The following is a 24,535-nucleotide window of genomic DNA, read 5'->3' on the forward strand; positions in this document are numbered from 1 at the left end:
ATTGCTCCTTCTGGGAATGCCTGGCCTGCCTCCTGGTTATGTTAATAACTGGAAATTGCCTCCAATTGTCATGCCCCCTCATATTTTAACAGTGACATTTCCCCAGGAGCAAGACAATTCATGCTCAAATGCTGTTCATATGACAGGTAAGCCTGTAGACAGGGAAATGTGAGCCAGGAGGTTGCAGACAGGAGATAAAAGCTTAGTGAATGGCTAGGGCTGAAGGGACCCCCTTTGGTACAATGAGAGCAAGCATCATATTGGCAGATGAAGACTAAGAAGCAAGCTATATTCACTGCAAGAAAACACAGGTTCAAGGAAGGTCATAGATCAAGGGGCCTGCTGATGTGGCAGAGGCAGGTAACCATTGCTACCTGTTTAGTCAGGGTAAGATGGTTTCCACTTGCAAAGCTGAGGTGGATATGTAGCCATCAGCTCAAAGCCCATGAGTTGCAACACCCCAGTCAACTTGTACCTGACTCAGATGGGGCAGGTATGTTGTGAAGGTGTGCTGAGAGCTGGAAGTGGGTCACAGGCTCACAGATGCCCAGTGTGGGTCCCTACCCACTTCCCTCAGCCCAGGTGAGAAGGAGAATGCAAACCAGGATAGGTAGGCAACCTAGAAGGAAGATACTGTCTAGCCCCATTCCTGAAGGTGACTCACTGTGTCACACAGTTTGGGAATCTGTACAGGAACAAAAACCAAGATCCAGAGAACAGAAGAGTCCTGTACAGATGTGCAGTTTCTATAAATGAAACCATCACCCAACATTTAGCTGTGCAAGCATGTCTGTGGGCTACCCTTACCTCTCCATACCTATGGTACAGAGTCATCCACTTAAATGTTGAACCAGGGTTTGAACAGAAACCCCTCCAAAGGCTCTGGACTCTCCATGTTGTCATTTGCCTTTCACAGAAACGAAATGGTAGCAAGGATATGATGTTTGCTTAAGCTAGAAAATTAGTGACAAACAATGTGGTAGTACCCCCTGTAACCCTAGCACTTGCGAGGTAGAGTTAAGAGCATCAAGAGTTCAAGGCTAGTCTGCAACATAGCAAGTTCAAGACTAGCCTCGGCTACATGAAACTGTCTCAGAAAAGTCACAAAGGCAAAACCAGGCAGAGCTAAGACTTGTTACTCATCTTGAGTCTCAGCCTAGTGCCTCAGTAGTTTGGTTACATGTCCATGTCTCCTCTGATCCTCACAGGATCAGCTCTCCTCTTTTAGAGAAGAAAGGCATGGCCCTATTTGCAGAGCTAGGATTGCAACCCTAGTCACTGGCCTTTGATGGAAAGTACAGAAGGAGACCAGGCTGGGGAGGCAACAGGTGGGAGGGATGGACTCCCATTGCTCTTCCTCGTTGTATATATGAGGCTAGATTTGCATGCATGGTTCCTAAGAAGTGGCTTTCACAGAAAGGGGCACCTGTGTACTCAAGTGTTATGGCTTCCATTTTGATGATGGACCAAGAAAGGGAAGCCACACACCATAAAAGTTCTAGCAAGTGACTTGGAGTAGAAGCCAGGTCTCTAACTCAACATACTTGTTACTTTCTTTTCTTTTTTTTTTCCTTGTCTTCTCTTTTCTTGTTTAAATCCCTGTGTTCACCATGGCAACAGCCACAGGTTCCCTTGTTTATTAGCAGAGCCAGAGGAGATCTCCAGTCATCAGGACCCACCTCCATTCATTGTCTGAGCTCCCTTTACTACTTGTGGGCAGATGACTCTCTCTACGGTGTCTTGGGAAGCACTCTAGACCCAGTTATGTACGTCAGCATTTGCCTGGTGCTGTGCGTCATGCACAAGAGTCAAGGAGGAAGATACAAACAGGAAGTAACCTTGACAGAAGATTACAGGTGTCCTGGCAGACCTCTGAGGTATGAATGCCATGTGGGTGAAGCGGCCCTGTCTTCCTAGGATGGGCAGAAAGTAAGTTACTAGGTTGGAAAGGAAGAAAGAGGAGAGAATGATAAAGTAGGAAAACCTCTCTGTAAATAAGGCTGTTGGAGGCACTTCTGGGGGCACTCAGGCTGCCTGGAATGGATGCTTAACCTAGCAAGAAGATGCCTTGTCAGGAAGTCCTGAGGAGCCAGCCCTCTCTAGATGACGTACAGAGCAGAGATCTGAAAAGGGACTCCTTTCTGTTCAAGTCCTGAGGAGCCAGCCCTCTCTAGATGACGTACAGAGCAGAGATCTGAAAAGGGACTCCTTTCTGTTCAAGTCCTGAGGAGCCAGCCCTCTCTAGATGACGTACAGAGCAGAGATCTGAAAAGGGACTCCTTTCTGTTCAATCCTTGGTTCTTCCGACCACAGACCTGTGTTTTTACTAAAAAGTGGGGATAATAATAGCCGGCTGTGACCGGTTGCTAATAGTATGGGAAGTAATATGGGTTAGTAATAGGGAAAATGTCCAGGACAGAGCCTGGTGCATCACAGTGTGTGCCACGTTTCTGTCGAGGGGCGTGGGGGCCACATGGAGGAGTTGAGCCTGAGCAATGGCAGCTGGCACGGCATCTAAGTCGCCAAGTGGAGGGGTCAGCTTTGGACAGAGTGCTGCTGGGAGATGCCCATCTGCAGGACCTGAAGTCAAGGAAGCTGCAGGGAAATGTGCCCGGTTGGACTGGAGGCTGGAGTTGGGAGTTGCAGAAGTGACTGGCTGACAGGAATCAGGGCAGCATCCAGGAGAAACCTAGATTTCTACTTGGGAGAGCTGCCCGTAATGACACTTGCCCTAATGGTTTCGGGATAAGAATAATCTGATTTAGGATCCAGCAGGTCCACAGATAGGCATAATTATTACCCCAAAGATCCAAAGTCAGTGAATCACAGAGGTGTGCACAGCACTACCCACAGTTGCCAGGACAAGGAATTCAACTATCTACCAACAGATGGATGGGTAAAGAAAATACGGGATCTGTGCATGACACTGTCTGACCTTAAAGAACACCAAAACTCTGCTGTCTGCCACAGCGTGAGGATATCCAGCTGAGTGAAACAGCTGCATGCAGAAAAACAGATCCTCCACATCTGAAGAAATCCAGCAACAGAAGGCCAGTAGAATACCGGGTACAGAAGCCGGATAGCGAGAGGGAGGGGCAGTGAGAGGGGGGTCAAAGGTCAAAATCTCAGGAGGAAGTAGGTGGCTTTTTTGTTTCCCTTGAGACCTTCACACAATATGGTACATGGTTACTAGTGGTGTCTTGAACATTTTAAAATTGAAAGTACATTTCAACAGATTTTACCACAGAAAAATATTGAGGTGCCAGATATGCTGACTAGCTTGATATTATTCTGCTTTTTAATCTTGGATTAAAACATGTACCTCATAACCATATACAATTATAACTTGTTAATTTGTTATTAAAAATTCAAAGATGATTTGAGGTTTGCTCTCGAAATGCCCGTGAGAAAGGTAGGCGTTGAGACCATGGTAAGGGAGAGATGTTCTGCCTGTAATCGTGGTGTTTTCTGCACACCCCACTCCACTACTACCTAACGTGGAGGCTATGGTTTAGGTCTTGTTGCCAGTGTGCTGGTAGCAGGTTCAGAGGACCTGAGAGTCACCCTTCGCCTGGCCCGGGCTATAACTAGCATGGAGACAGGAGTCATCTGAGGCTCTACGGTGGGATGGATAAGAGGCGACCTCTCAGCTCTGTCCTTTAAACATTCCCTGGTGTTCTCTAAGCATCTACAGAGCAGTTTGCTTTGAGCTTGGGGTGGGAAAGACCAACTATGCAACCAGGTAGGCCATCGCAGGCACTGTCTCAGTGCTCCCAAGAAAGAACCTACTCCTTTGGTACTGCAAAGGCCCCAGCAAAGCCATTGGCCAGCCCTGAGGTAAGCAGGAGGGACATTGAAGAGGCTTGCTCTCTTCCCATGTGTGCTCTAGCACAGCATTGCTCACAACCGCAGTACCAAGGAGACTACCAGGAGGATCTCATGTTGACAGCTGGGAAGCATGGAAGCCTGCTTTAAGCACAGCATGGCAGCAGGAGGGAGCCACCAGGCTAGGAGGATGGTAGACATTTTTCTTTTGCAGGAAGAAGCCAATTGTACCGGTTAGAGTCCGAAGTAGTTCTCATAATGAAAATTAGCAAATGAGTACGCATTTGCATTTCAAACAGAAAGTCATACATCACTGCCTAACACTATGAGTGTGGTCTGTATCACTGAGAATATCCTCCAGTGAGAAATACCAAGGGAGCAGCTTCACAGGCAGACCCCTGGGGTACCTAGAGGCCACTGTCATCATTACATCTTGGCATCCCTGTTCAGCAAAGAGCCATGGTTCCTGCTCTCCACATGCCTTCCCTGAAGTTTATTTGGCTTTATTTGTCCCAAGTCCAATCACAGTCTGTCACTGAGGGAAGCCAGGGAAGGAACTCAGAGCAGGAACCTATAGGCAGAAACTGAAGCAGAGACCATGGAGGAACACTGCATACTGGCTTAGCTGCCTTTCCTATACAACCCAGGACCATTTGCATAAAGTGGTGATGACCCCTCTCACATAAATCATTAATAAAGAAAATGCCCCCACAGGCTTGTCTGGAGGCCAATCTGATGGAGGCAATTCCTTGGTTAACATTCCCTGTTGCCAGACAACCTTAGCTTCTGTCAAATTGACATTACAACTAAGAAGTACAACCATCCTGTAGGCCAGGCCCCCTATTAAGGCTTGTACCCCAGTTCTTCCTAGAGCTCCTGCAGGGTCACCTCCTGACCATCTCTGTCAGCCTCTCTTTCCCTTTCAAGGCTGGCTAAAGACCCTCCTCACCAGGATGCTTTGCTCAACTGGCTTCTGCTCTCAGAAATCATTTCCTCATGCTGTTGAACAGAGCTTGCAGGCATTCTTGAGTTTTTAAGCATGCCTTTGAGTCTTTTCCCCTAAAAGGTGGCAAGCCTTCGTACGTCCAAGAACTTTCTATGATGCCAGATCACCCAGGACAGCCTAGTCACACCAAGGTTTCTCAGAAAAGTGACTAACAATGGATGTAACCCAAGCCATGGTCCCCAACCACCCCAGGCTTTATTTAGTCTTAAGCAGGGAAGTGGAGAGTGAAGTTGCAATCCAATCAGCTCTAGGTTGAAACTCCTACAGCAGCACTGGGGAGTCCCTGTGATGTAAGTTGGGTCTATGGCCTGGAATCTAAGTCTCAGAACTCATCTGTCTCATCCAAAAAGATTCCGGTATACCCCTGCAGCACCCCTGACTAGTCATCTGGTATACCCCAGCAGTGTTCCTGGCTAGTCATCTGAGAACTCTTTCTGCCAAAGAAGGAATTCCATCTGTAATTCAGAGAAGACAAGTGACAAGTGGGCACTGAGTCTTATGTCAAATGTTTACTCTATAACTTGGGGGAAATGTGAGATTATCGCTTCTCAGAATAATACTCATACTACTACTACTTCTAAGTGTTGGTTTACACCCAGACTACAGCCGGGCCAGCAATAACATTCTGATAGGTGGCCTTATCCACTGATCCCAGTGAACCATCTGTGCTGAGGTAAGTTTGCATCGTATTTATGTTGGATCTTGTTTCAGATAATGGCACCTCAGATAAACCAAGACAAAGTTATATTTTTCTAGGCTCTGGAAAAAGTGGCTTTTTGGTGTGGGCAGTGGACGAAGAACTCCTCAGGCTATGCTCTGCTTAAGAGCAGGAGCCTGTGTCCCCAGCATCCTCAGCACGTTAGCAGATGGCCCCCAACGTTGAAGAACTTGACTGGAAGTGTGTGTAAGTGTGAGTTCTGTGGTGAGGTCTGTGAGTGCAAGCCTTTTGTGTGTGCTTTGGGAAACCAGTGTTGTGTGTGTATGTAAACTTGATTTCCTGCGGGCATCTGTCAGCTCTGATCATCACCTGAACCATACTTCAGGGTTACGCTCTCTTTGTTTTGCAGAAGCTTGGGGGTTATAGAGAACTCCGGGTAGAGTCTGTGAGGATTTGGTGAAAACAGTGTTTGTCTTGGTTGATGACACTCAGGGTAGATGTCACCATGAATCAAGGTAACAATATAGCTGCTGCATGCCTTGCTTTTCTTTCTGACTCTCCCACAGCTTTGTCAGTCACACTGCCTTCATCTCACACTGTGTCCTGTTCTTAGCATCATCTGGAACATGTAATAAGCAACTCCACCCAGGACTCGAGAACGAACAGCACGTGGGAGCAGGCGGGTGACTGATGTTGCCTTTCATCCTGTTGACTAGTACATGTGTTTGATGGAGTTCATCGTCAAGGCAGAATTTTTTCCTCTTTCTGTTTAGGAAAGGGAGTCAAAGGATGCCTTCAACAAACACTGAGGGAATGTAACTTACTTTTACGTTTTATTTTTATTATTAGTGCTGTGTGTACATGTGAAACTGCCACGTGCATGTGGAGGTCAAAGGGCAACTTTGTGGGTTCTAGGGGTTGAACTCAGTTCACCAACACTTATTCAGTGAGCGCGTTCGCTCACTGAGTCCGCATTTACTTTTCTATGAACTGCACATTTTTAACTTTTCCTTGGGAGTCACATGGCGTCTCCTGGGCTGTGGCTTTTTGATGATGGTGTTGGCTTTTGGTGATAGCATTGGCTGAGAGCTTTGGGAGATCAGTGTGAGCTAGAGAACGGTCTTCTGAAGAGGAGCACAACCAAGATACCTGTGTACCCCAACATTTCATTTCCTCTAGCTGACATGCTCTGGGATGAGCTCTGGGCCCAGTCAATGCTGAGCTGGGCTAGGAAGGAGAGGCATTTGCCCTTGGTCCTGAAGACAGGCAGCTCACAGGCTTGCGGGGCATGGGGAGATAGAAGCATAAACACAGAACAAGATGTGATACCCCTGAAAGTCAGCAGTGTGACCCCATACACCTCTCTCCTGGAGTGTGGTGGGTTTGTAGGACAGGTGGATAAGAAGGCAGAATAAGAAGGCATGCACTCACCAAGGTCGTTGTTGTTCATCATGGCATTGGATGCCCGCAGCCTTGGCCCCTGCTGGGTAAAGTGGTAGCCAAATTTGAGAAGTGTGGTGTTTTTCTCCAACATGTTCACGATCTCCATTTCCACTTTGTTGCCCAAAGGCTGGCTCTTTGGTTTTGTTTTGTTTTGTTTTTTTTAAAAAAAAAAAGAAAGAAAAGAAAAAAGAAAAACAAGTCAATAATTACACATTTGCTTTACCTAAACTACCTCTTCACATGAAAGCCCCAAGTGTTGTGTGGAGACTGTTGCCTGCTCTCGAAGAGTGAAGCCGTGCACAGAAGCTAACATAGAAAGAAAGCTGGTGTCATTCAACTTTAAGGCAGAAAGTTTTCTCCAGGATCGGGAAAATGACACCATGTCTGCTTTTAACAGAACTGTTCTAGAGGTCCTGGCCAAGACAGTTGAGCAAGAAAAGAAAGACATCTAAGCTAAAGAGGGGGGTGCGTGTTAGGATCATATAATCTTGGGTTTAGAGAATCCCAAGGAAAACACACACACACACACACACACACACACACACACACACACCACACCCTAACTGATTCATCAAGTATTTAGAAAATAAGAGCAACAAGCAAAACACATCTGCATGTTTACAAAGTAGGAATAAGCACCCGGAACAACCCCTTTGTACTAATGTCAAAAAGAACAAAATATGTAGGATTATGTTAACAACAACAATAACAACAACAACAAAAAAGACACTGAAAACAAGATAGCATTGAGTGCCATCAAAGGAAACCTATAAAGCAAAAAACCAACAAGCCCATGTTCACAGACCAGAAATCTGCTACTGCTAATGAGATGATGCCACCAAACAGACTATCAGTGGCATCAGTGGGATCCTTTATCAAAATTTCAGCTTTCCTTTCTTGTCCCCCCCCAACCCCCAGAAATGGACAAAGTGATCTAGAAATCACATGTCAATGCAAGTGATCTTAGAATAGTCAAAACAATGTTAGAAGACTCAAACTCTTCTGATTTCAAAGCGACTCCAAATGGTAGTTAAGATTTTGTGGCCGGGCGGTCGTGGCGCACACCTTTAATCCCAGCACTTGGGAGGCAGAGGCAGGTGGATCTCTGAGTTCGAGGCCAGCCTGGTCTATAGAGTGAGTTCCAGGACATCCAGGGCTATACAGAGAAACCCTGTCTCGAAAAAACAAAAACAAAAAAACAAAAACAAACAAACAAAAAAAAGATTTTGTGGTGCTGGCATCAGGCAGACATGACACTGAAGGAAACAGAAGTGAGTCCAGATGTGACCCTGCACATCTATTTATTCAGACCTCTTTACAAAGGGACACTAAGAAAACGCAGTGAAGCCATGTGGTGGCACAAGCCAAAGAATGACTTCAGACCCTTTACTCACATCATACATCAATATTAATTCACAATGTTTCCAAGAGGGCTGAGGAGGGACTCAGTGGATAAGCATGCCTGCTGTTGAGGCACGTGGGGCTGAGTGCAGATTCCCAGCACCCATGTAAATAGCCAGCTGTGACCACATGTGTGTGTAACTCCAGCACTGGGTGCTGAGTGGAGACCGGAAGATCTCTCCTATCTCAAAGGAATAAAGAGTGGTAGAGGCCACCCAGAGGCCTCCTCTGGCCTGTGGACCAAAGACCTGACGATACGAACCAACACTATGACACTCTTAAAACACTGATGTAACTGTTTGTGACCTTAGCAATGGTTCTTTAGGTGTGACACCTATAATAGCACAAACATCAGAAGGCGAAAATAAATAAATTAGCTTTCATCAACACGTAGATTGTTTGTGTTCATAGAATACTATCAAAGAAGTGCCCATCTACACTCTAATTAAACCCTGTAGGTCACACTCTGAAAGAAGACACGAAGGTAGGAGGGTGACGTGTTGGAAAGAAGAAAGATTCCAGTGGAAGACAGAGGGGGGGATGAGCCAGCAGGGAGACGTGAAAACAGCCATTCATTATAAACATACAGAAGGCTGTCAAATAATTTAAAAATGGATGGTGGTGGTAAAATAACAGACTAGGAAGATGAACCTGTGTATAAAGTTTTTGCTGTGTAAGCATGAGTTCTGATGCCCAGCCCGGATGTAAAGGCCACACACAACAAGGAGCATGCTCAGGACCCAGTGCTGAGAAGCAGAAACCGGCAGATCCTGAAAGTTCACAGGCCAGCCACTCTAGCCAAAGTGATGGCTACAGATTCAAGAAGAAACTCTGCCTCAGAAGATACAGAGCAAGCGAGACAGCTGATGTTGACCTCTGGGTTCATACATGCTTGCATGGATAGATGTACTTTTATATACACACCCACACATATTCATCACACACACACACACACACACACACACACACACACTAGTGTTGAAAAGATAACATGGAATGGAAAAAGTTGTAAATGTATAGTATATCTAGTAAGGGTTAGTATCCAGACTATATAAAGAAGATGCAAATCAATAAAATAGAAGTAGACAAAGTATTTGAACAGAAATTTCTTAACATAGATGTATGAGGGGCTGAGAGAGAACTCGATGGTTAAGAGCACTGGCTGCTCTTCCAGAGGACTTGGGCTCAATGTCCAGCACCCACATGGTGCCTCACAACTCTGGAATTCCAGTCCAAGGGGATCCAATGCCCTCTGTCCTCCATGGGTACCAGGTATGCATATGTGTTTAAACATTGAGTCTGGCCTCCATGGGTACCAGGTATGCATATGTGTATAGACATATACAATGAGAGGTCATGCAGCGAAGGAACTGTCCAGTGAGGGAAGAGACCCCTTGTCTCCTGAGGCATCTAAGTAGAAGGTAGCTGCCTCTTTCTAGAGTCTTCTTCAACATCATTAGTGGGGAAGGCTGGGGCTTCGTGACCTCTAAAACCCCACGGGGCTGTGGGCTGTGACCCTATGAATAGCTTGCTTGGATGGAATAAAAAGATCAGGAGTGACCTCAGACTTTGACAGTGGGCAAAAGTCAGTAAGAAGCCCCAAGGGAGAGGGCTGGGCTGGGCTGCTGGGACTGAGCAGGCAGAGTTTGGGCAGTGAAGAACTCTGGCCTCCTTTCAGATTTACTGGAGGATTAAATCACTTGTGGATAAATTAATCTTATTTTTAACATTCAAATGATTGGATAGAGAGAAGTGGAGCCTTCCTTCCTTCCTAACACCCTCCTATCTCTCCCCTGTCTGTGGGTGTTACCTCCCCCAACACACACCATGGCCCATGGCTATGCTTCTGGGCATAAGACACAGGGCATAAATAGACAGGGCTGGGCTGTTTTGTTGCCCTTTTTCCCCTAAATAGATTTATATCATATTTATTTTCTGCAACTTCCTCTTCCATTTGCTATTTTGCAGAATCTTCCCAAGCTAGCACGGGAGAGCCACCACCTTGTTTCTTAACTGTTTCTTGGGATACCCCTGAGATGCTGCAGTGTAGACAGCTGTCTGTGTCCACACCTCGTGCCACAGGGCAGTGCAGTGGACTCTGCAGCAGAGAGATTATTCTATGGTCGGCTATAGTTGGGTTGAGAGAGGCACACTTTGGTTGTAGCAGCTTTTGTCCTCGCCTGAGAATATGACAAATGCCTCAGGCGTTGGAGTCTATGATGAGGAACTGGTGGCTGTGACCCTGGATGTCAGACCATTCCCTTCACTCACTTGACAGTCCACTTTATTGTGACCTAGACGACATGTGTACCTGAAACACTTGAAAAGACATTATCATGCCAGGTGTGGTGGCACACGCCTTTAATCCCAGCATCTGGGAGGCAGGGTCGAGCAGATCTCTGTGAGTTCAAGGCCAGTCTGGTCTACATAGTGAATTCCAGGACAGCCAAAACTATATAGTGAGACTATATACCTAGTCTCATAAAACTGAAGAAGAAAGAAAATAAATAAAGAAAAGACATCAGGAAGGTGTCCTGGAAGTACTTGGCCAACACCAGTGTCATATGCCACCTCTCAGTGGCATAAGCATCACTCTGTTTGTAAGCTGCCAATTCTGCTCTGCTGGCACACCTCTAGGAAGAAGCTCACCATCTGAGAGACACCTGCTTTGTTCTGGGGTAGTGCTACTGATTAGAAAGGCCTTTCTTGCCAAGTCCTACAATGCAGACTAGTATGGGGACACATATGACAGCGATTTAAAGTAGTCCGTAGAGAGAAATGGGGAGGGATAACTAACATGAAGCATATTTTGGAAAAAAAATCACATGAGAATGCTTGTCCCAGACACCACAGGTTGCCAAATAAAACCCCAGTGCCAGACGTAAAGTACCTCCCTTTGAGGTTTTGTTCAGGGGTGTCTCAGAGACACCCCCAGATAATACAGGCTGTTGCTTATGCAGCACCAGAACTCGATGGTAAAACCATATTGCTGAAGACACCCCACAGTTTGGTCACGGGGCATGGGGAGGTCAAGTTGGTACTGAGCAGGGATACTCTTTCGCATGAACTAGCATTCATAGTACTTGGAAGTGCTGGGAAGGCTGCTAACGGGTAGGGGAATTATCAACAGACTTATGCAGCTCTGAGGTCAGTCCTGGCAGGATAGATTCAATAATGTACAAATGCTGCAGGTAACCAGCTGCTCTCTGATTGGATTTAAGGCCCACTCCACGGGAGGAAATGCATACCTGGTGCTGTGAATCTGGCCAAGAACCCATGGCTGGTGAGTGTCCAGAGCCCACAGGTGAATCTACTCTGTTGTTCTGCTAAATGGGCAGAGTATTGAACTGGCCTCTATGCTTGTATCTTTCTACCCATGTATCAGTACAGTTTCCATACCACATTAGAGAAGTTTCTTTGTGCAGTAGATGGTGGGTAATGCGGAAAGTTAGAACAGTTAAAGTACGGAGTATAAATGTCATGGAATGCTCAGCCACAGATGGGACATCTGCATCCTGCCCCAAGGCTCAATGACCACCACGGAAGAGGGAGCAGAAAGATTGTGAGAGCCAGAGGTCAGGAGGACTGGAGCAAAATACTGTCATCTGGACATGACAGGCCCCTGGAAGCCATGGGCTCACAGCAGCCCTGGCTACCTGCACAAAACCTCCACAAGATCAAGCCAGTCATCATTCCGGCATGGAGGAGGAGGGACTGTGCTCAACTCTGGCTGAGGAGCTATAGGTGGTTGATGTCTGAGGGAAGAAACTGACGTCAGTTTTCTTTATGGGTGCTGTCTTGACAGGCAAAGCATACTGCGGGGGGGATGGCCCTATCCAGGAGTGCATGGGCACCACAAACTGGTTTCAGTAGGAGAGATAAGTAGGTAGGTAGGTAGGTAGATAGATAGATAGATAGATAGATAGATAGATAGATAGATAGGGTTCCACTAGATGTGGTTAGAGAACGAACCTGGAAGGAGTTAGGTGTTAATATGATCAAAATATGCTATATGGAATTACCAAAGAATTATGAAACTAGGTCTGAAAAATTCCTCCGTCTGCCTCCCTCAAAAGGTAGAGCCTAGTCCACCTCCTCCCGAGTGTGTGCTATGCCTACTGACTTCCTTCTGAAAGAAAATATAAGAATAGACTTAGTTCGCATTCCAAGGCTGGGCCATCAAAACAGTTGGGACTTTCTTCTTTGCCTCGAATTGTATGTTCTGAGGGGAAGTTCGCCAGCTCGGCTGCCCTGGATTCCTATGCCTTGGAAACTGAGCACATTTGTTGAGTGCTGGTTTATCCCAGAGCTCCGAGGCTAAGCTTTAGGGTCGTTTGTTATATAGCTATAGATAACAGATGTACTCCCAGACAGTGCTGAATTAGAGAAAAACCAGACACAAATAAATTAACTTGGAAAAACAACATGCATGAATGCACAATCCATTTCCTATGGCTTCTGTTCAAAATAGCAAGCAGCCTCCCTGTCACATAGCAGAGGGGTAAGTGGGACCTGTAATCAATACACCCAGATGGTGAACACATCCTCCTTCGGAGGGGTCGTGTTTCCAGAGCTTGTCTGTTCTGAGGAACTCTGAAGGTCTGGGGAGGGACTGACTGCTAGGTGCATCTCTGTGGGGGGCAAGGGGAGAATCAGGAAGCAGAGCAATACTGAGGGGGTTGTACAGCTTGAGATGGGGGGTCCCCGAGCACCCTGTGTTTAGAGTCTACTTCATGGGCTGGGTAAAGGTTTTGCTCTCCAACATACAGCCTGGATGCTGACATTCCAACCCAGCTCTGTCTTGGACAATGGCCTGTGACTACAGCAAGCCCCACACCTTCTCAGGTCCTCAGTTTCCCCACCTATAAAAGAGAGCTGGTGAGATTTTCGGGGCTTTTCAGCCCAGCCCAGGCCTCCCGAGGCTGCTCCCCACCCTCGACAGGCGTTGGGCAGTTTTGGGCAGGAGTAGAACATTGCCTGGAGATAAGGGGAAGTGCTGAGTAAACAAACCGTTGCCTCAGCATCCATGTCACCCGGGGTAGAATGCCCCAAGTCCCTTTCTTTGGCCGTAAAAGGAGAAAGAAGGAGAGTCTCTCAACACAGGTTACAGTTCCAAGGACTGAGGCAAACACTCTGGCCTTCAAGGACCTCAATGATGAACCAAAGAGGAGGGATAAATCAACACAACTTGTCACCTCTTCCTGGTCCCTCCCTCTTACCCAGGCCACCATGAGAAGACAACTGTTTGTCCAGGACTCCTGGGACACAGCATAGCACACACATGGCCCTTCCCTGAGCCTGAGTCAGTGAGGCCTCCAACCTGAAGCCTGTCTTCCTCCTCTCAGCCCTTTCTCACCAGGCCCTATTCCAGCCTGGGAATAGGCTCCAGTTAGGAAGGAGTGCCACCCGAGGGCCAGAAGGCTTGGGTAGCTTCTGCTGGCCTCCTATCCTTAGCCTTCCCTTCACTCCTGATCTTTCCTGTCCAGCCAATGGCCATCTTGCCAGAGCAGTAAGGCTTACCCACAAGGCCCTCTGCTTCTTAATCCCCACAGGCTTCTTCTGGGCCCCCAAACTGGATGAGCTCCAAGCTCTATTTTCTTTTCCTCTGGGTGCCCCCACTTCTTTTTTTTCCCCTTTGAAACATTTTTCACTCTCTGGCTTTATTCTGAGGCTTTCTTCTTCCTGACACCTTCCCTGACCAGTTTTTGACTATGGTTGCTCCGTCAACTGGCTCTCACCCACCCCTATCTGGTACAGGAGCACCTTGTACAAAGGTCATTTTTGTATCTGTCTCTCCTCCTACCTAGTGTGGCTTTCTAGGAGGGCTCAACTGGAGCCTCATTTTCACAGAGGCCAGCATGCCCAGGGGGACAAAATGGAAGAGAAAGGCCAGAGTAAGTTCACAAAACCCACAGTTTTTTCAAGAATGCCATAGGCACCAGGCTTTAAAGTCATACAGAGCTGAGTTAGGATCTTCTTCTGTTCGTGTGTGACCTTAGGCAAGTGACATAGTCCTGGTGACACTTACAGTCACTTACAGGGCAAGCATCGAATGAGAACAGGGACATAGAGCAGCCAGTGTGCTCCCAGTCAGCACTCATTCACCCTCTGGGTAGTGAGTGAGACTCCCAGACAACCGACATTGCAATCCTAAAAGTTACCAAAAATGTCAGATCTGTAATCCCCTTAGGAGGAGAGCTGTTCATTTTCCTCATTTACAAGAGGGGAAACTGAGGCTGGGGCAGTGAATGTTCTTATGCTAGAGCGTTTGGCCAGGGTGAAGCCTATGATCAGCACAAGCTCTCCTGGGTCCTGGGGCAAAGGTGGAACATAGCTGAACAGAGAAACTTGATGTCAGCTCCCACTTCAGTGACCAAGCCTGTTGGTCCAACTGTCTTTGGCTAATGGTCTGCCCCGAGTCAGGTTTCAGCTGATGCTGTGTAGACCCTGACTCCTTCTTGGCCAGAAGTCACATGAATAGCCAAACTGGGGGTGGGGGTGCTATGCAGGCTATGATCCATATGCTCTGCCTTTCTCGCCTGCAGGGGATCAGAATTAGCAACGGCCACGGGACAAGGCAGAGATGGGCAGGGTCAACGTAGCTTCAAAGATACCAGCATATGAGAGATGCTCAGTGCATCCCAGCAGCGAGTTCACATGACAAGAGACTGCCGGCTCATGCGGCCTCTTTATATAAATTAGCAATGTGCTCTCTCTCTCTAGTATAAGCTTGCAGAGCTTTGCTCTGGGCCCCTCTCACCGTGCAGGGAACAGTATACATAATCGTCCAGGGCACATTTGCTTACCAAGTACCCTGAGGCCCAGGTCCCAGGCTGGGCACTAGGATAAGGAGATGACCTGGACACAGCACCATCTCCGAGAAGCTCATGGGGAAGCTGAAGGGCAGGGGAACTACAGAGGAGCATCTATTTTTCTCTGGATAGACAGGCTTAGAGGAGATAGGGAGGCTGAGAGGAGAAGGTAGAGGTGTAATGGGTCTAAATAAAGGAGGAGAGGAAAGAAAGAAGGGAGGGAGGGAAGGTGCATGCAGTGTCTGCCACTTTCCAGAGCCTTCTACGTTCCTGCTTGCCAGGGCTGTTCAAGGCCGACCTGCCAAGTACTTTGCTGAGGTGCAGCCAGGCAGAGATGAACACATTGCCCTTTATTCTGGCCCAGGATGCTTTAGCACACTCTGCAAGGCACAAAGTCGCCTGAAGCAAGAGGTCTTTCTAGGCGGGGAATGGGTGTGTGAGCATAGGATGTTGCAGAAGTCTATGGCCCAGGAGCAGGGACAGGAGCAGCAGCAAACTGGGAAGTTTCCAAAAGCCATGGCTAAAATGAGGCGGCCTGAGGCCTCTGGAGGCTGGTGATGCTTACTTCTTCCTGAAACAATGTCATGAGCCTGCTGTAATTAATCTATACACTTATGTTCTAAGCACTTTCTATCTGCCACGTTTTGTGGTAAGAGAGTTACTTATGGTCTTGCTTGGGCACAATAATTTCACAGTGTTGCCTTCTGTTATGGTTTCTATATGCTTGGTCCAGGGAGTGGTACTACCAGAAGGTATGGCCTTGTGGAGTAGATGTGTCACTGTGGGTGTGAGCTTTAAGACCCTCGTCCTAGGTGCCTGGAAGCCAGTATTCTGCTAGCAGCCTTCAGATGAAGATGTAGAACTCTCAGCTCCTCCTGCATCATGCCTGCCTGGATGCTGCCATGCTCCAGCCTTGATAATAGACTGAGCCTCTGAACCTGTAAGGCAGCCCCAATTAAACAATGTCCTTTATAAGAGTTGCCTTGGTCACGGTGTCTGTTCACAGCAGTAAAACCCTAGCTAAGGTACCTTCCAGTCTCTCCTTGTACACATACGCAACCACTCAGCCACATTTCTCCTGCAGAGAAAACCCCTGAGTTCCCTCCCCACCTATAAAGAAGATAGTCTAGGAAGCAATGTGCAGCAGTGGACAGAGTGAACTCGGGAGTTGGGAGATGTGGATGCCAATCTTGTCTCTTAAGTGCTGAGTCACCCTTTCTCAGCCTCTTTCAGCAGAGGCCGACCACACCCACATCCTTGGGGGATGGGCACATAAGAGCACTGAGATCCCCCTACAGGGTGGGGCTAGTGAAGATCAGGGCTGAGGGGCACATTGTAGCACCTCCACAGCAACCCACAGCCTAACATCCAACCCGTTGCTACGTGCAGTTCTGGTTATTCACTTTCTCTTAGACAACCAAGACCAAAAGAGTTGCCCCAGGAGGAATGACTAAACCACAGAACTCAGAGAAGCAGGAGCTAGCTCCACAGGGTAAAGACAGAGCTACCCAGAGAGGAGGTGCAACGGGGAAGAGACTTAAAAGCCATATCAAACGGAAAGACTGAGGGAAAGGGATGCTCCCGGTGAAGAGACCCATGGTTTGTGGGATCCGTGTACACCATATCTTGGATTCCTTAACAGAATCGCTGAGGCAGCATACAGGGCTCAGAAGGAAGATTGTTCGTTCTGGGTCCAAGAGAGGACATTCTCAAAGCCAAGGCATAAGGCTGGTGCCGAGGAGAGCCCCGTCACTAGGGCACACATACAGAAGTTGACAGCACATGGCTAGAAAGAAGGCAGTGTGATGGAGGGTCTGGACAGGAGCACGGTGGGCTCTGGGGCATCTATCATCAGTGTCCTTTGCTCTGCCTAGCAACATGTGAGCAGGTTCCCGCTACCCTGTGTGGGGAACGGCACGAGCAGACTGCTGCCCAACTCACCTGGTTATCGATTTTCAGTTCGACCAGAGACATGTTGTGAGGGAGAGCTTCCACCAGGCGCAGGATCCCAGCTCCGGAGATGAAGTTGGACTCCACATTCAGTGTCTTCAACACCTTGTTTGCTTTCAGCATTTCAGCAAGGGCCTTGAGGACAAGAGAAAAGTGGGACCTTGTGAGTTACCTTAGGCAAGGGTTGAGTAGATGCATAAACACACCAAGGGGCTCGGCCAGACATTCTCAGGCACTGCCTTTCTAAGCACATCTCTGTCTCTGCTCTCCGGCAACCTGCCATGGCTCCCAAACACTGCTGCTGGAGAATGTTCATCAGCACTCTGAGCCTCTGGACCTGCTTTTCCTCCCCCGTGCAGCCTTGGCTCTTTGAGTGTACTGCATATACTCAGCGCTTTCCCTGCCCTGCTTTATTGACCCCTTGGAATGTTCTATTCACTTGTCAAGCCTAGTTCATCCTTCAAGGCCCTTCTCAATGCCTCTTACTCCAAGAGCTTTGCTGATGTCTCCAGCTACCCAGGGCCTGCTCTCTGGAACCTCACAGAACTTACCCACAATTCCTTCATGGAACCTCCATTCCTCAAATCCCCGGTTGTTGTTGTTATGAGTGCATGTGTGTTCACTGATATGCAGTCATGTGTATGTATTTATATCCATGTGTTTGTGTGTTGACTAATGTGCAGGTAGATGTGTGTGCACGTGCAAGTGGCAGTCAGAAGACAACTCCAATGGCGTCTTCATAAATGCCATCTTCTTCCCTTGAGACAGTCTCTCTCGTTGGCCTGGAGCACATCAGCCAGTCTAGAGTGGCTGGTGAGAGGGCCTCAGAGATGCTCCTGTGCCCACCTCCCTAGCACTGAGATTACAAGTGAGCCACCTGGGCCAGTTTTTTACATGGTGCTCGGGATCTGGCTCAGGTTCTTGTGTTTGTAAAGCAAGCACCTTACCAACTGAGCTATCTCCGCAGCGTTCCCAACACCCTCCCATGGTTCTCATTGGTCTGCTTCCACTACTAGACTATCTACCTTTGTGGGCTGAAAATGCACCTTAATGTCTGGTTTTCACCACACAGTACCCAACACATAGTAGGTCATCATCAAGCAGTGATCATTGTGGCCCCTAGGGAGTTTCCAAGTCCCCTTGTGTATGCTCAGCTTGTCTCCTCTATGGCCCTGTTGAAATGTCACATGGTCTTCCTCTGAGCCCCAGAGACTACAGGGCCAGCTTACAGAGTAGAGCTCAGATGGCCCTCAGCACGTTTGAGAGGGATCTAGCTGGGGTGGGGGTGCGGGTGTAGATGACAATCGGAGCCCCTGAAGGAAATGAGGTAATTAGCAGCTGGTGGAAACGATGTGTCATGGGGAAAACTGATACCAGCAGTTGAGAGGCCTGGGACACCGTGATCACTGTGCCAGGGTGTCAGAAGTGATGCCAGGAATGGCTGCCCTATTGTGCTCCCCCAGCTTGCTGAGCCCTGCCAGAGGCCCAGCTCCCAGGAAACCTTCATGCTGAAACTATCTCTCCTTCTTTGGCTCCCTCATTCGAGCATGCCCAGAGGTGGTGTGTCAGCTTCTCTATGACCAATGGTTGTTTTCCAATCTGTGTAAGGTGGCCTCTCTGAGCCCCACCAGCAATCAATATCCCCCCCCCCCCCCACTCCCAGGAAAAGCCTGGCCTGACCATTAACTCTGTTTGACAACCAGTGGGACAGGTGTACCAGGCCATGTGCAGGCTGATAACTGGACAGGCCCTGGAGTCCGGTTGTGCCATGTGTCAGATTTTGTGTGTTGGGTCACAATAGAGGAACAGAGGGTAGGAGATATGTGCCAAGACAGGCAGTGGGGGTGGGGGGGACTTGCAGGGCTCTGGCACCTGGTCGAACAACAGGCCAGAAACATTTCAGCACTTGGTAATAAGTATGCAGGTATGCAGGGCCTGCCACCAGCTGTCGGCCTGGCATGGAGTCTGTGCCCCCAAACCTTCCATGGCATGGAGCTGAGTGCCAGCATGTGAGCCTTGTTTCTGAACCATGAATAAGTAGTACACAGGGTTTTGCCAGCTATGTCACTACAGACAAACGCAGGATCTACTGAGGTCAGACGGAGGTCATAAATCTAGACATTCCCACCCTGGCAGTCTGTGAGCTGCCTGTGCCCCCAACTGTGAGCCCATTCAGTTATTACAAAAATATGGAAGGAAACAGTCTTACCTATTTTAAAATTGGGAAGAGATCTGATTGTTACTCCATTCCCCATCTCTCTTGGAAAGCTAATTCCTGCATCTCCCCCTGCTCCCAGTGGCAGAGCAGCCGCCCTGAGCTGTACTGTTTGGCTGTCTTCAAGGCCAGACAGAGGGGTATGATCGTGAATGTGGGATACGAGGCTGATTACAGGCAGATTCCCAGAGTTTAATTCAGTATTATGCATAGACCGTTAAGAAATTTTTATTGGACATTTAAAAAAATTAATGGTTACTTTTTGATAATTACACTTTACTTTGTAACATGGTTTCTTTGTTTGTTTGTTGAGAGCCTCATATAACCCAGGCTGGCCTCAAACTTCTGATCCTCCTGCCTCCACCTCCCAAATGCTGCTGTTAAAGGTATGACCATCACCATACCTGGCTGACTGGCAGTATTTTTAGAGACACTGATAAAAGTAAAATTGGTCCCTTGGATTCATTAATGAGGATGGTGTTTGAGAGATGGAGAAACTGAGTCCCCGAGAAGGGGCGGAGCTTTGCCAGAATGAGAATGTTGGGTGGAGGAGGACCAGCTGTGGAGGTCAGTGTGACTTTGTTCGATGCCAGGTTCTGCTTTTCTCTTTTTGTGTGACTTTGGACAAGGCCAGTTGTGTCACCTCCCTGGGAGACCCACCTTACCAAGAGCGGGGTGGTTGCAAGGATTAGCTGGGGTGAGCACAGGGCATTGTGTGGGGGCTATCCCATCTGTCTGTACCCCTCCTGGCTCCTCCCTCTACACACAGAAGTCTTCATCAGTGGGACCAGACCCAAGTTCCCAGTGACTGACTACACAGCAGAGCAGAGAGGTCAGAACATACAAACGCCACGGGGTCATTGCTGCGGGTCCCCACGATGCTGAACTTCTTCACGTAGGAGTTCTCTTTCAGGGCTTCCGCATACGCCTTGAGCGTGGGTATGGGAATATTCTGCAGAGAGAAAGGCAGAAAAGTGAACAGCAGCTCTGCATGGGCCAGGCGGGTAGATGACTGTAGGAGGGAGGGAACGGTAGCTCTGTCCCAAATGCAGCCTGGCTCCCTGTTGAGCCCTAGGGAGTCTCTGCGTGGGCCACATGCCAGAGGACAAGGACTCAGAAGATCCTCCAGTATATGGATTGATAAAAGCACCCCTGAAATTTTCAAACAGGAACCACTCTTTCCCATGCAAGGGGAGACTGGAGCACTTAGGGCCTGGAGCTGGGAGGAATGTTGTTCAAAAGGTTCAGGGCTGGGAGCAGGGTGGAGCTGGACCCCCGCTTCCACTTAGTGACTTGCAGTATCTGACATGCTGTGTGACACTGGGGGACTCTCTTCCCTTCTTTGGGTCTGTTCTGAAAGACAGAATGGAAAGATATACTGACTTCTCTCTGAGACATCTGTCCCAAAGGGTCTCAGCCCTGGCTGCATGTCCATGGGTTCTGGGGGCAGTTTATCACACTTATGTGTGGGCCAGCCCCAGACTATCACACACAGAGCCTCGGGGAGGCCTGGGCTGTGGCATATGCTTTTTGTTCTCTTGGGTGAAAACCTTATCTGTGTCCAACTGCCTCTTAGTACAAAAGGGAAACTGAGGCCTGAGGTGTTCAAGCCCTTGGCCAAGGCCTCCCATTAAGCTTTCACTACTTATGCCTGCCTGTCTCAGGACATACAAGGATTGTGTCAGCATCTCTCACATGGCAGACAATGGAGGCACAGAGACAGAGAGAGACAGAGAAGCCATGGCTATGCTTTCCCAGAGCTCTCATTTCAAAGTGTCACCTAAGCTCCCGTGGGAGCAGAACATGGAGCCAGGTGGAGGAGAAAACTGAGGTACAGGTTTCCAATCTGATTGTGCTTGGAACTGGCAGCCACTGAGGAAAGCTGAGAAGAAAGGAGGGGGCAGGCTTCTTGTTTTACCCCTCTTAAGGCTAATCCCAGGGCCTCAAGGAGAGCAGGTGGGCAGGCAGCTCTGCCTGCTTCCACATTCCTCCTGCACTCTACCCTGGTGGCCACAGGGGAAAGTGGCCACAGAGCTACAGCACACAGCTTGCGTCTGTGTTGGGATACCTGTGCCAATAGCTCTCTTCCTTGACTGTAAAATAAGTTTGAATATAAGCAAGATCCAGAGGGAACAGTGATGTCTCAGGGGGTAGCAGGGTTTGTGATCCCCCAATCTTTGTGGCCCAGGGCTTTGCCAGCTTTGAAGTCCCGTGCTCTAGTGTGGTTCTGACTCACAGTTTTATCACAGAGAATCTCTGTGTTTTTGAACAGTGTGGCAGGTGTCCAGATCAAGGCTGGCTTGGCCTGTGGAAGACTTCTGAGCCTGGAATTGTCCTCGGAGAGAAACCAGGACTGAGAGACTTGCCTGTTGACACTGGTCACCCCTGAAATGCTCCCATCAGGAAAGGCTTTCCTTTATTCCTGATCTAGAAATACCCAGGTCCAGATACGTATTTGGACTTGATGATATATATTGCCTGGACTGCTGGTATCAGTATGCCAAGACATACCCCCAATACCCATGAAGTGAAATGGCAGGACTTTACCCTGATGTTGTTAAGATTAACCTCTTCAAGTTCTGGGTCATTGTTCTTTATCCGCTCCAGCGTTTCCTCTACGTCTGTTGAATTTGGTTCTTCATCAGGTACAGGCTTGTATTGTGTGGGTTTGATCACACCTACGATAAAGAATAAAAAGGAGCCGGCTCACAGAAACATAGGGGTCACTTTCTCCCAACATAAGGACTCCCTGAGGGGAAGTATTGGTTGAACTAAGGTACAAGGGAGACAGCACATTACGGGGGTATCAGGGGCTGCGATGCCTTGGAAGAAGTCAAGGAGGAATCCAGGAGGTTTGGGCTATCCCTGGATGCTGCATTTGAGTTCTTACAAGACCTGGTGAATTAGTTAACCGCTTGACTCTCAAGTGTTTGTCTCTCTGGGAGGGGCAGGGGAATGGTATTACCACAATGTTCATTCTCTCCAGTGGGCTCCCAGGAGGGTAAGCTGAGGCCTGGGCTGGAAAGAAATGCAGTTCCCTTCCAAGAGGAAAGATACGTATTCCTTTGGCACCTTCATTTCCCTTTGGTCCCAAAATGTCATTTTAGAACAATGCAGTTGAATAATTGAGATACTCTGACATGGGCCCAGGAAAAGCCAGAGGGTCCCAGGGGACAGAAGAAAGAGAAACTGAAGAGAAAGACAGAGTCCCACAGAGTACTCAAGAAAACATTTTCCAAAGAATACTGTGAGGAAAAAAAATTTAGATATCTATCAAACATTTTAACTAAGTGCTTGTCTCACAAGCATGAGGACCTAAGTTCCACTCTCAGAAGCCATGTTTAAAAGGTAAAAGGAATTCTGGTGCAGCAGCCTGGCCTAGAGTTACAGCACTGGGGAGGTGGGGACAAGGAGATCCCAGGAGCTCACTGGCTAGTCGGTCTAGCCAAGTCAGTGTGTTCTACATTTACTGAGAGACTGTCTCAAGAAATAAGGTGTAGAACAACCAAGGAAGACACGGACCTCTGGCTTCCACAAGTAAACACACACACACACACACACACACACACACCAAATGAAGTCGAATCTCATCCCACTGCACATAAAATATCCATTCTGGAAGGATTAAGACACCAAATAAAAGAAGCAAATCTCTAAAACCTTTAGAAGAAAAGGTGACATTGAGAGGAAGAAGGCTTTGATAATGAGACATAAAACCCCAGCAGAATCAGAGGACAAGATAAAGAGATTTGCCTACGTAAGATATGCAGTGAGCCAGAGTATCAGGAGCACCTCAGCAAGATGCAGGAGGAGGCGTCTCTCTTCCAAGGTGCCCTGTGTGAGTCAGTCTCGGGCCGGCAAGGGAAGGGGAAGGCAGTCAGGCAGGGCTGTGCATACTCACTGTTGAGGCCCTCCTTGTTCACGATGGAGCTGCTGCCCAAGGCTTGGTAGTACTGCTGATTGCTCATGAGTGTGTGCATGCCCAGGATAGCTGTGGGGATAAAGGAGGTCCATGACTCTGTTCTTGCAGTCAGAGATACCTCCCGGGGACCCACCTTCCACATGTTGGGAGCTTTGCTCACAGAAATTGTAAGAAACATGTACACAAAAATGTAAAACTGGGTTTTTTTTTTTCATCCTAGCTTTCATTCATGTGATTCTCAGATACCCAACCTCCCCAGACCTCTCTCTGGTAGTGGCCACAGATTTCTAGATTTCCTTGAGGTCCAATGGGCACACCCACTCAACACAACCCAACATGATGAGTCTTTCTTTCTAGCAAGTGTCTTTTCCAAGGAGGACACTTCTGTCTTCTACCCAGTCTCTCAGACCCTTTTGACCCCCTTTTGAAGTCTCTCAGGATGTCCCAACCCCCTTGCCAGTACCTCTGCCCTGGTTGAAAATCTATTCTTTTCTGGCTACCATCAACTTACAATGGTCTCATTATAATCTTTCAGCTTTGTGATGCTACTGAAAGTAATACTTGGTCAGTAGAAACTGTACTTTGATTTACAGCTTTATCTTTTCTAGGCTGGAGGCATCTGATAAGATACTCAAGATTCTAGATCAGGTCAGTGAACCTGAGCCCAGTCAATCTACCATTGCCAGGAGAAAAAAACCAACATGGCAGCACCCTCAGTCAGGCATGCTGTTGTGTTCAGCCAGGCATTAAATGCATCTTGATTTATATTTCCAACTTAGGGCGGGGGCCATCAGGCCATTACCCCATAGTTACTGGAGAGACATCTGCACTGATACAGATGCATTAGCCATGACTTTGGTTACTTCCTGCTGTCTATTTCCCAACATTCAGCATAGACCAACCAGACCAATCTTTCTGGAGATGCCAATACAGCTTTATCACTATTCTTTCACTCACCCATTTCTTTGGCATTTGTTGAGTGCTTTGTTGTGTACCAGCTCTGAGGGACTAAACTATGAAAGGCAGGAGGTCTGCCCATGCAGCCTACAACTTAAGGGGAGCAAGCAGAGCAGAGCAAGGGCCAACTGTTAAAACCCTAATAAGCTCAGGAGGGGTCAAGTGTTGGAAAGAACATCCTGGAAAAGCACAACATGGGACTTGGGAAGGGAAGGATGATCAATTGTTGGCCAAGTCAAGGGAAGGGAGAAAGAACGTTCCAGGCAATAAGGATGGTGGGTGGTGAAGAACAGAAGCAGACTAGTGGAGTTGGAGGTCGGGAAAGACAGAGAAGAGGAACAGGGTT

General features: G+C 48.1%; 1 protein-coding gene across 3 annotated transcripts in view; it reads right to left on the bottom strand.

Moving 5' to 3' along the window:
* The window catches only part of Tmod1 (tropomodulin 1), a 74,855-nt gene that overhangs the window by 1,867 nt on the left and 48,453 nt on the right, over positions 1–24,535 (bottom strand). For all 3 annotated transcript variants that reach the window (XM_034502185.2, XM_076935024.1, XM_076935025.1), the window contains 5 exons: positions 23,212–23,301; positions 21,858–21,988; positions 20,155–20,262; positions 17,087–17,230; positions 6,921–7,065 (listed from right to left, as the gene is read on the bottom strand). In XM_034502185.2, coding sequence (XP_034358076.1) covers positions 6,921–7,065; positions 17,087–17,230; positions 20,155–20,262; positions 21,858–21,988; positions 23,212–23,301 — 618 coding nt within the window. The remainder of the gene's footprint in view (positions 1–6,920; positions 7,066–17,086; positions 17,231–20,154; positions 20,263–21,857; positions 21,989–23,211; positions 23,302–24,535) is intronic.

This window comes from Arvicanthis niloticus, chromosome 5 (assembly GCF_011762505.2).
Source record: "Arvicanthis niloticus isolate mArvNil1 chromosome 5, mArvNil1.pat.X, whole genome shotgun sequence".
NCBI lineage: Eukaryota > Metazoa > Chordata > Mammalia > Rodentia > Muridae > Arvicanthis > Arvicanthis niloticus.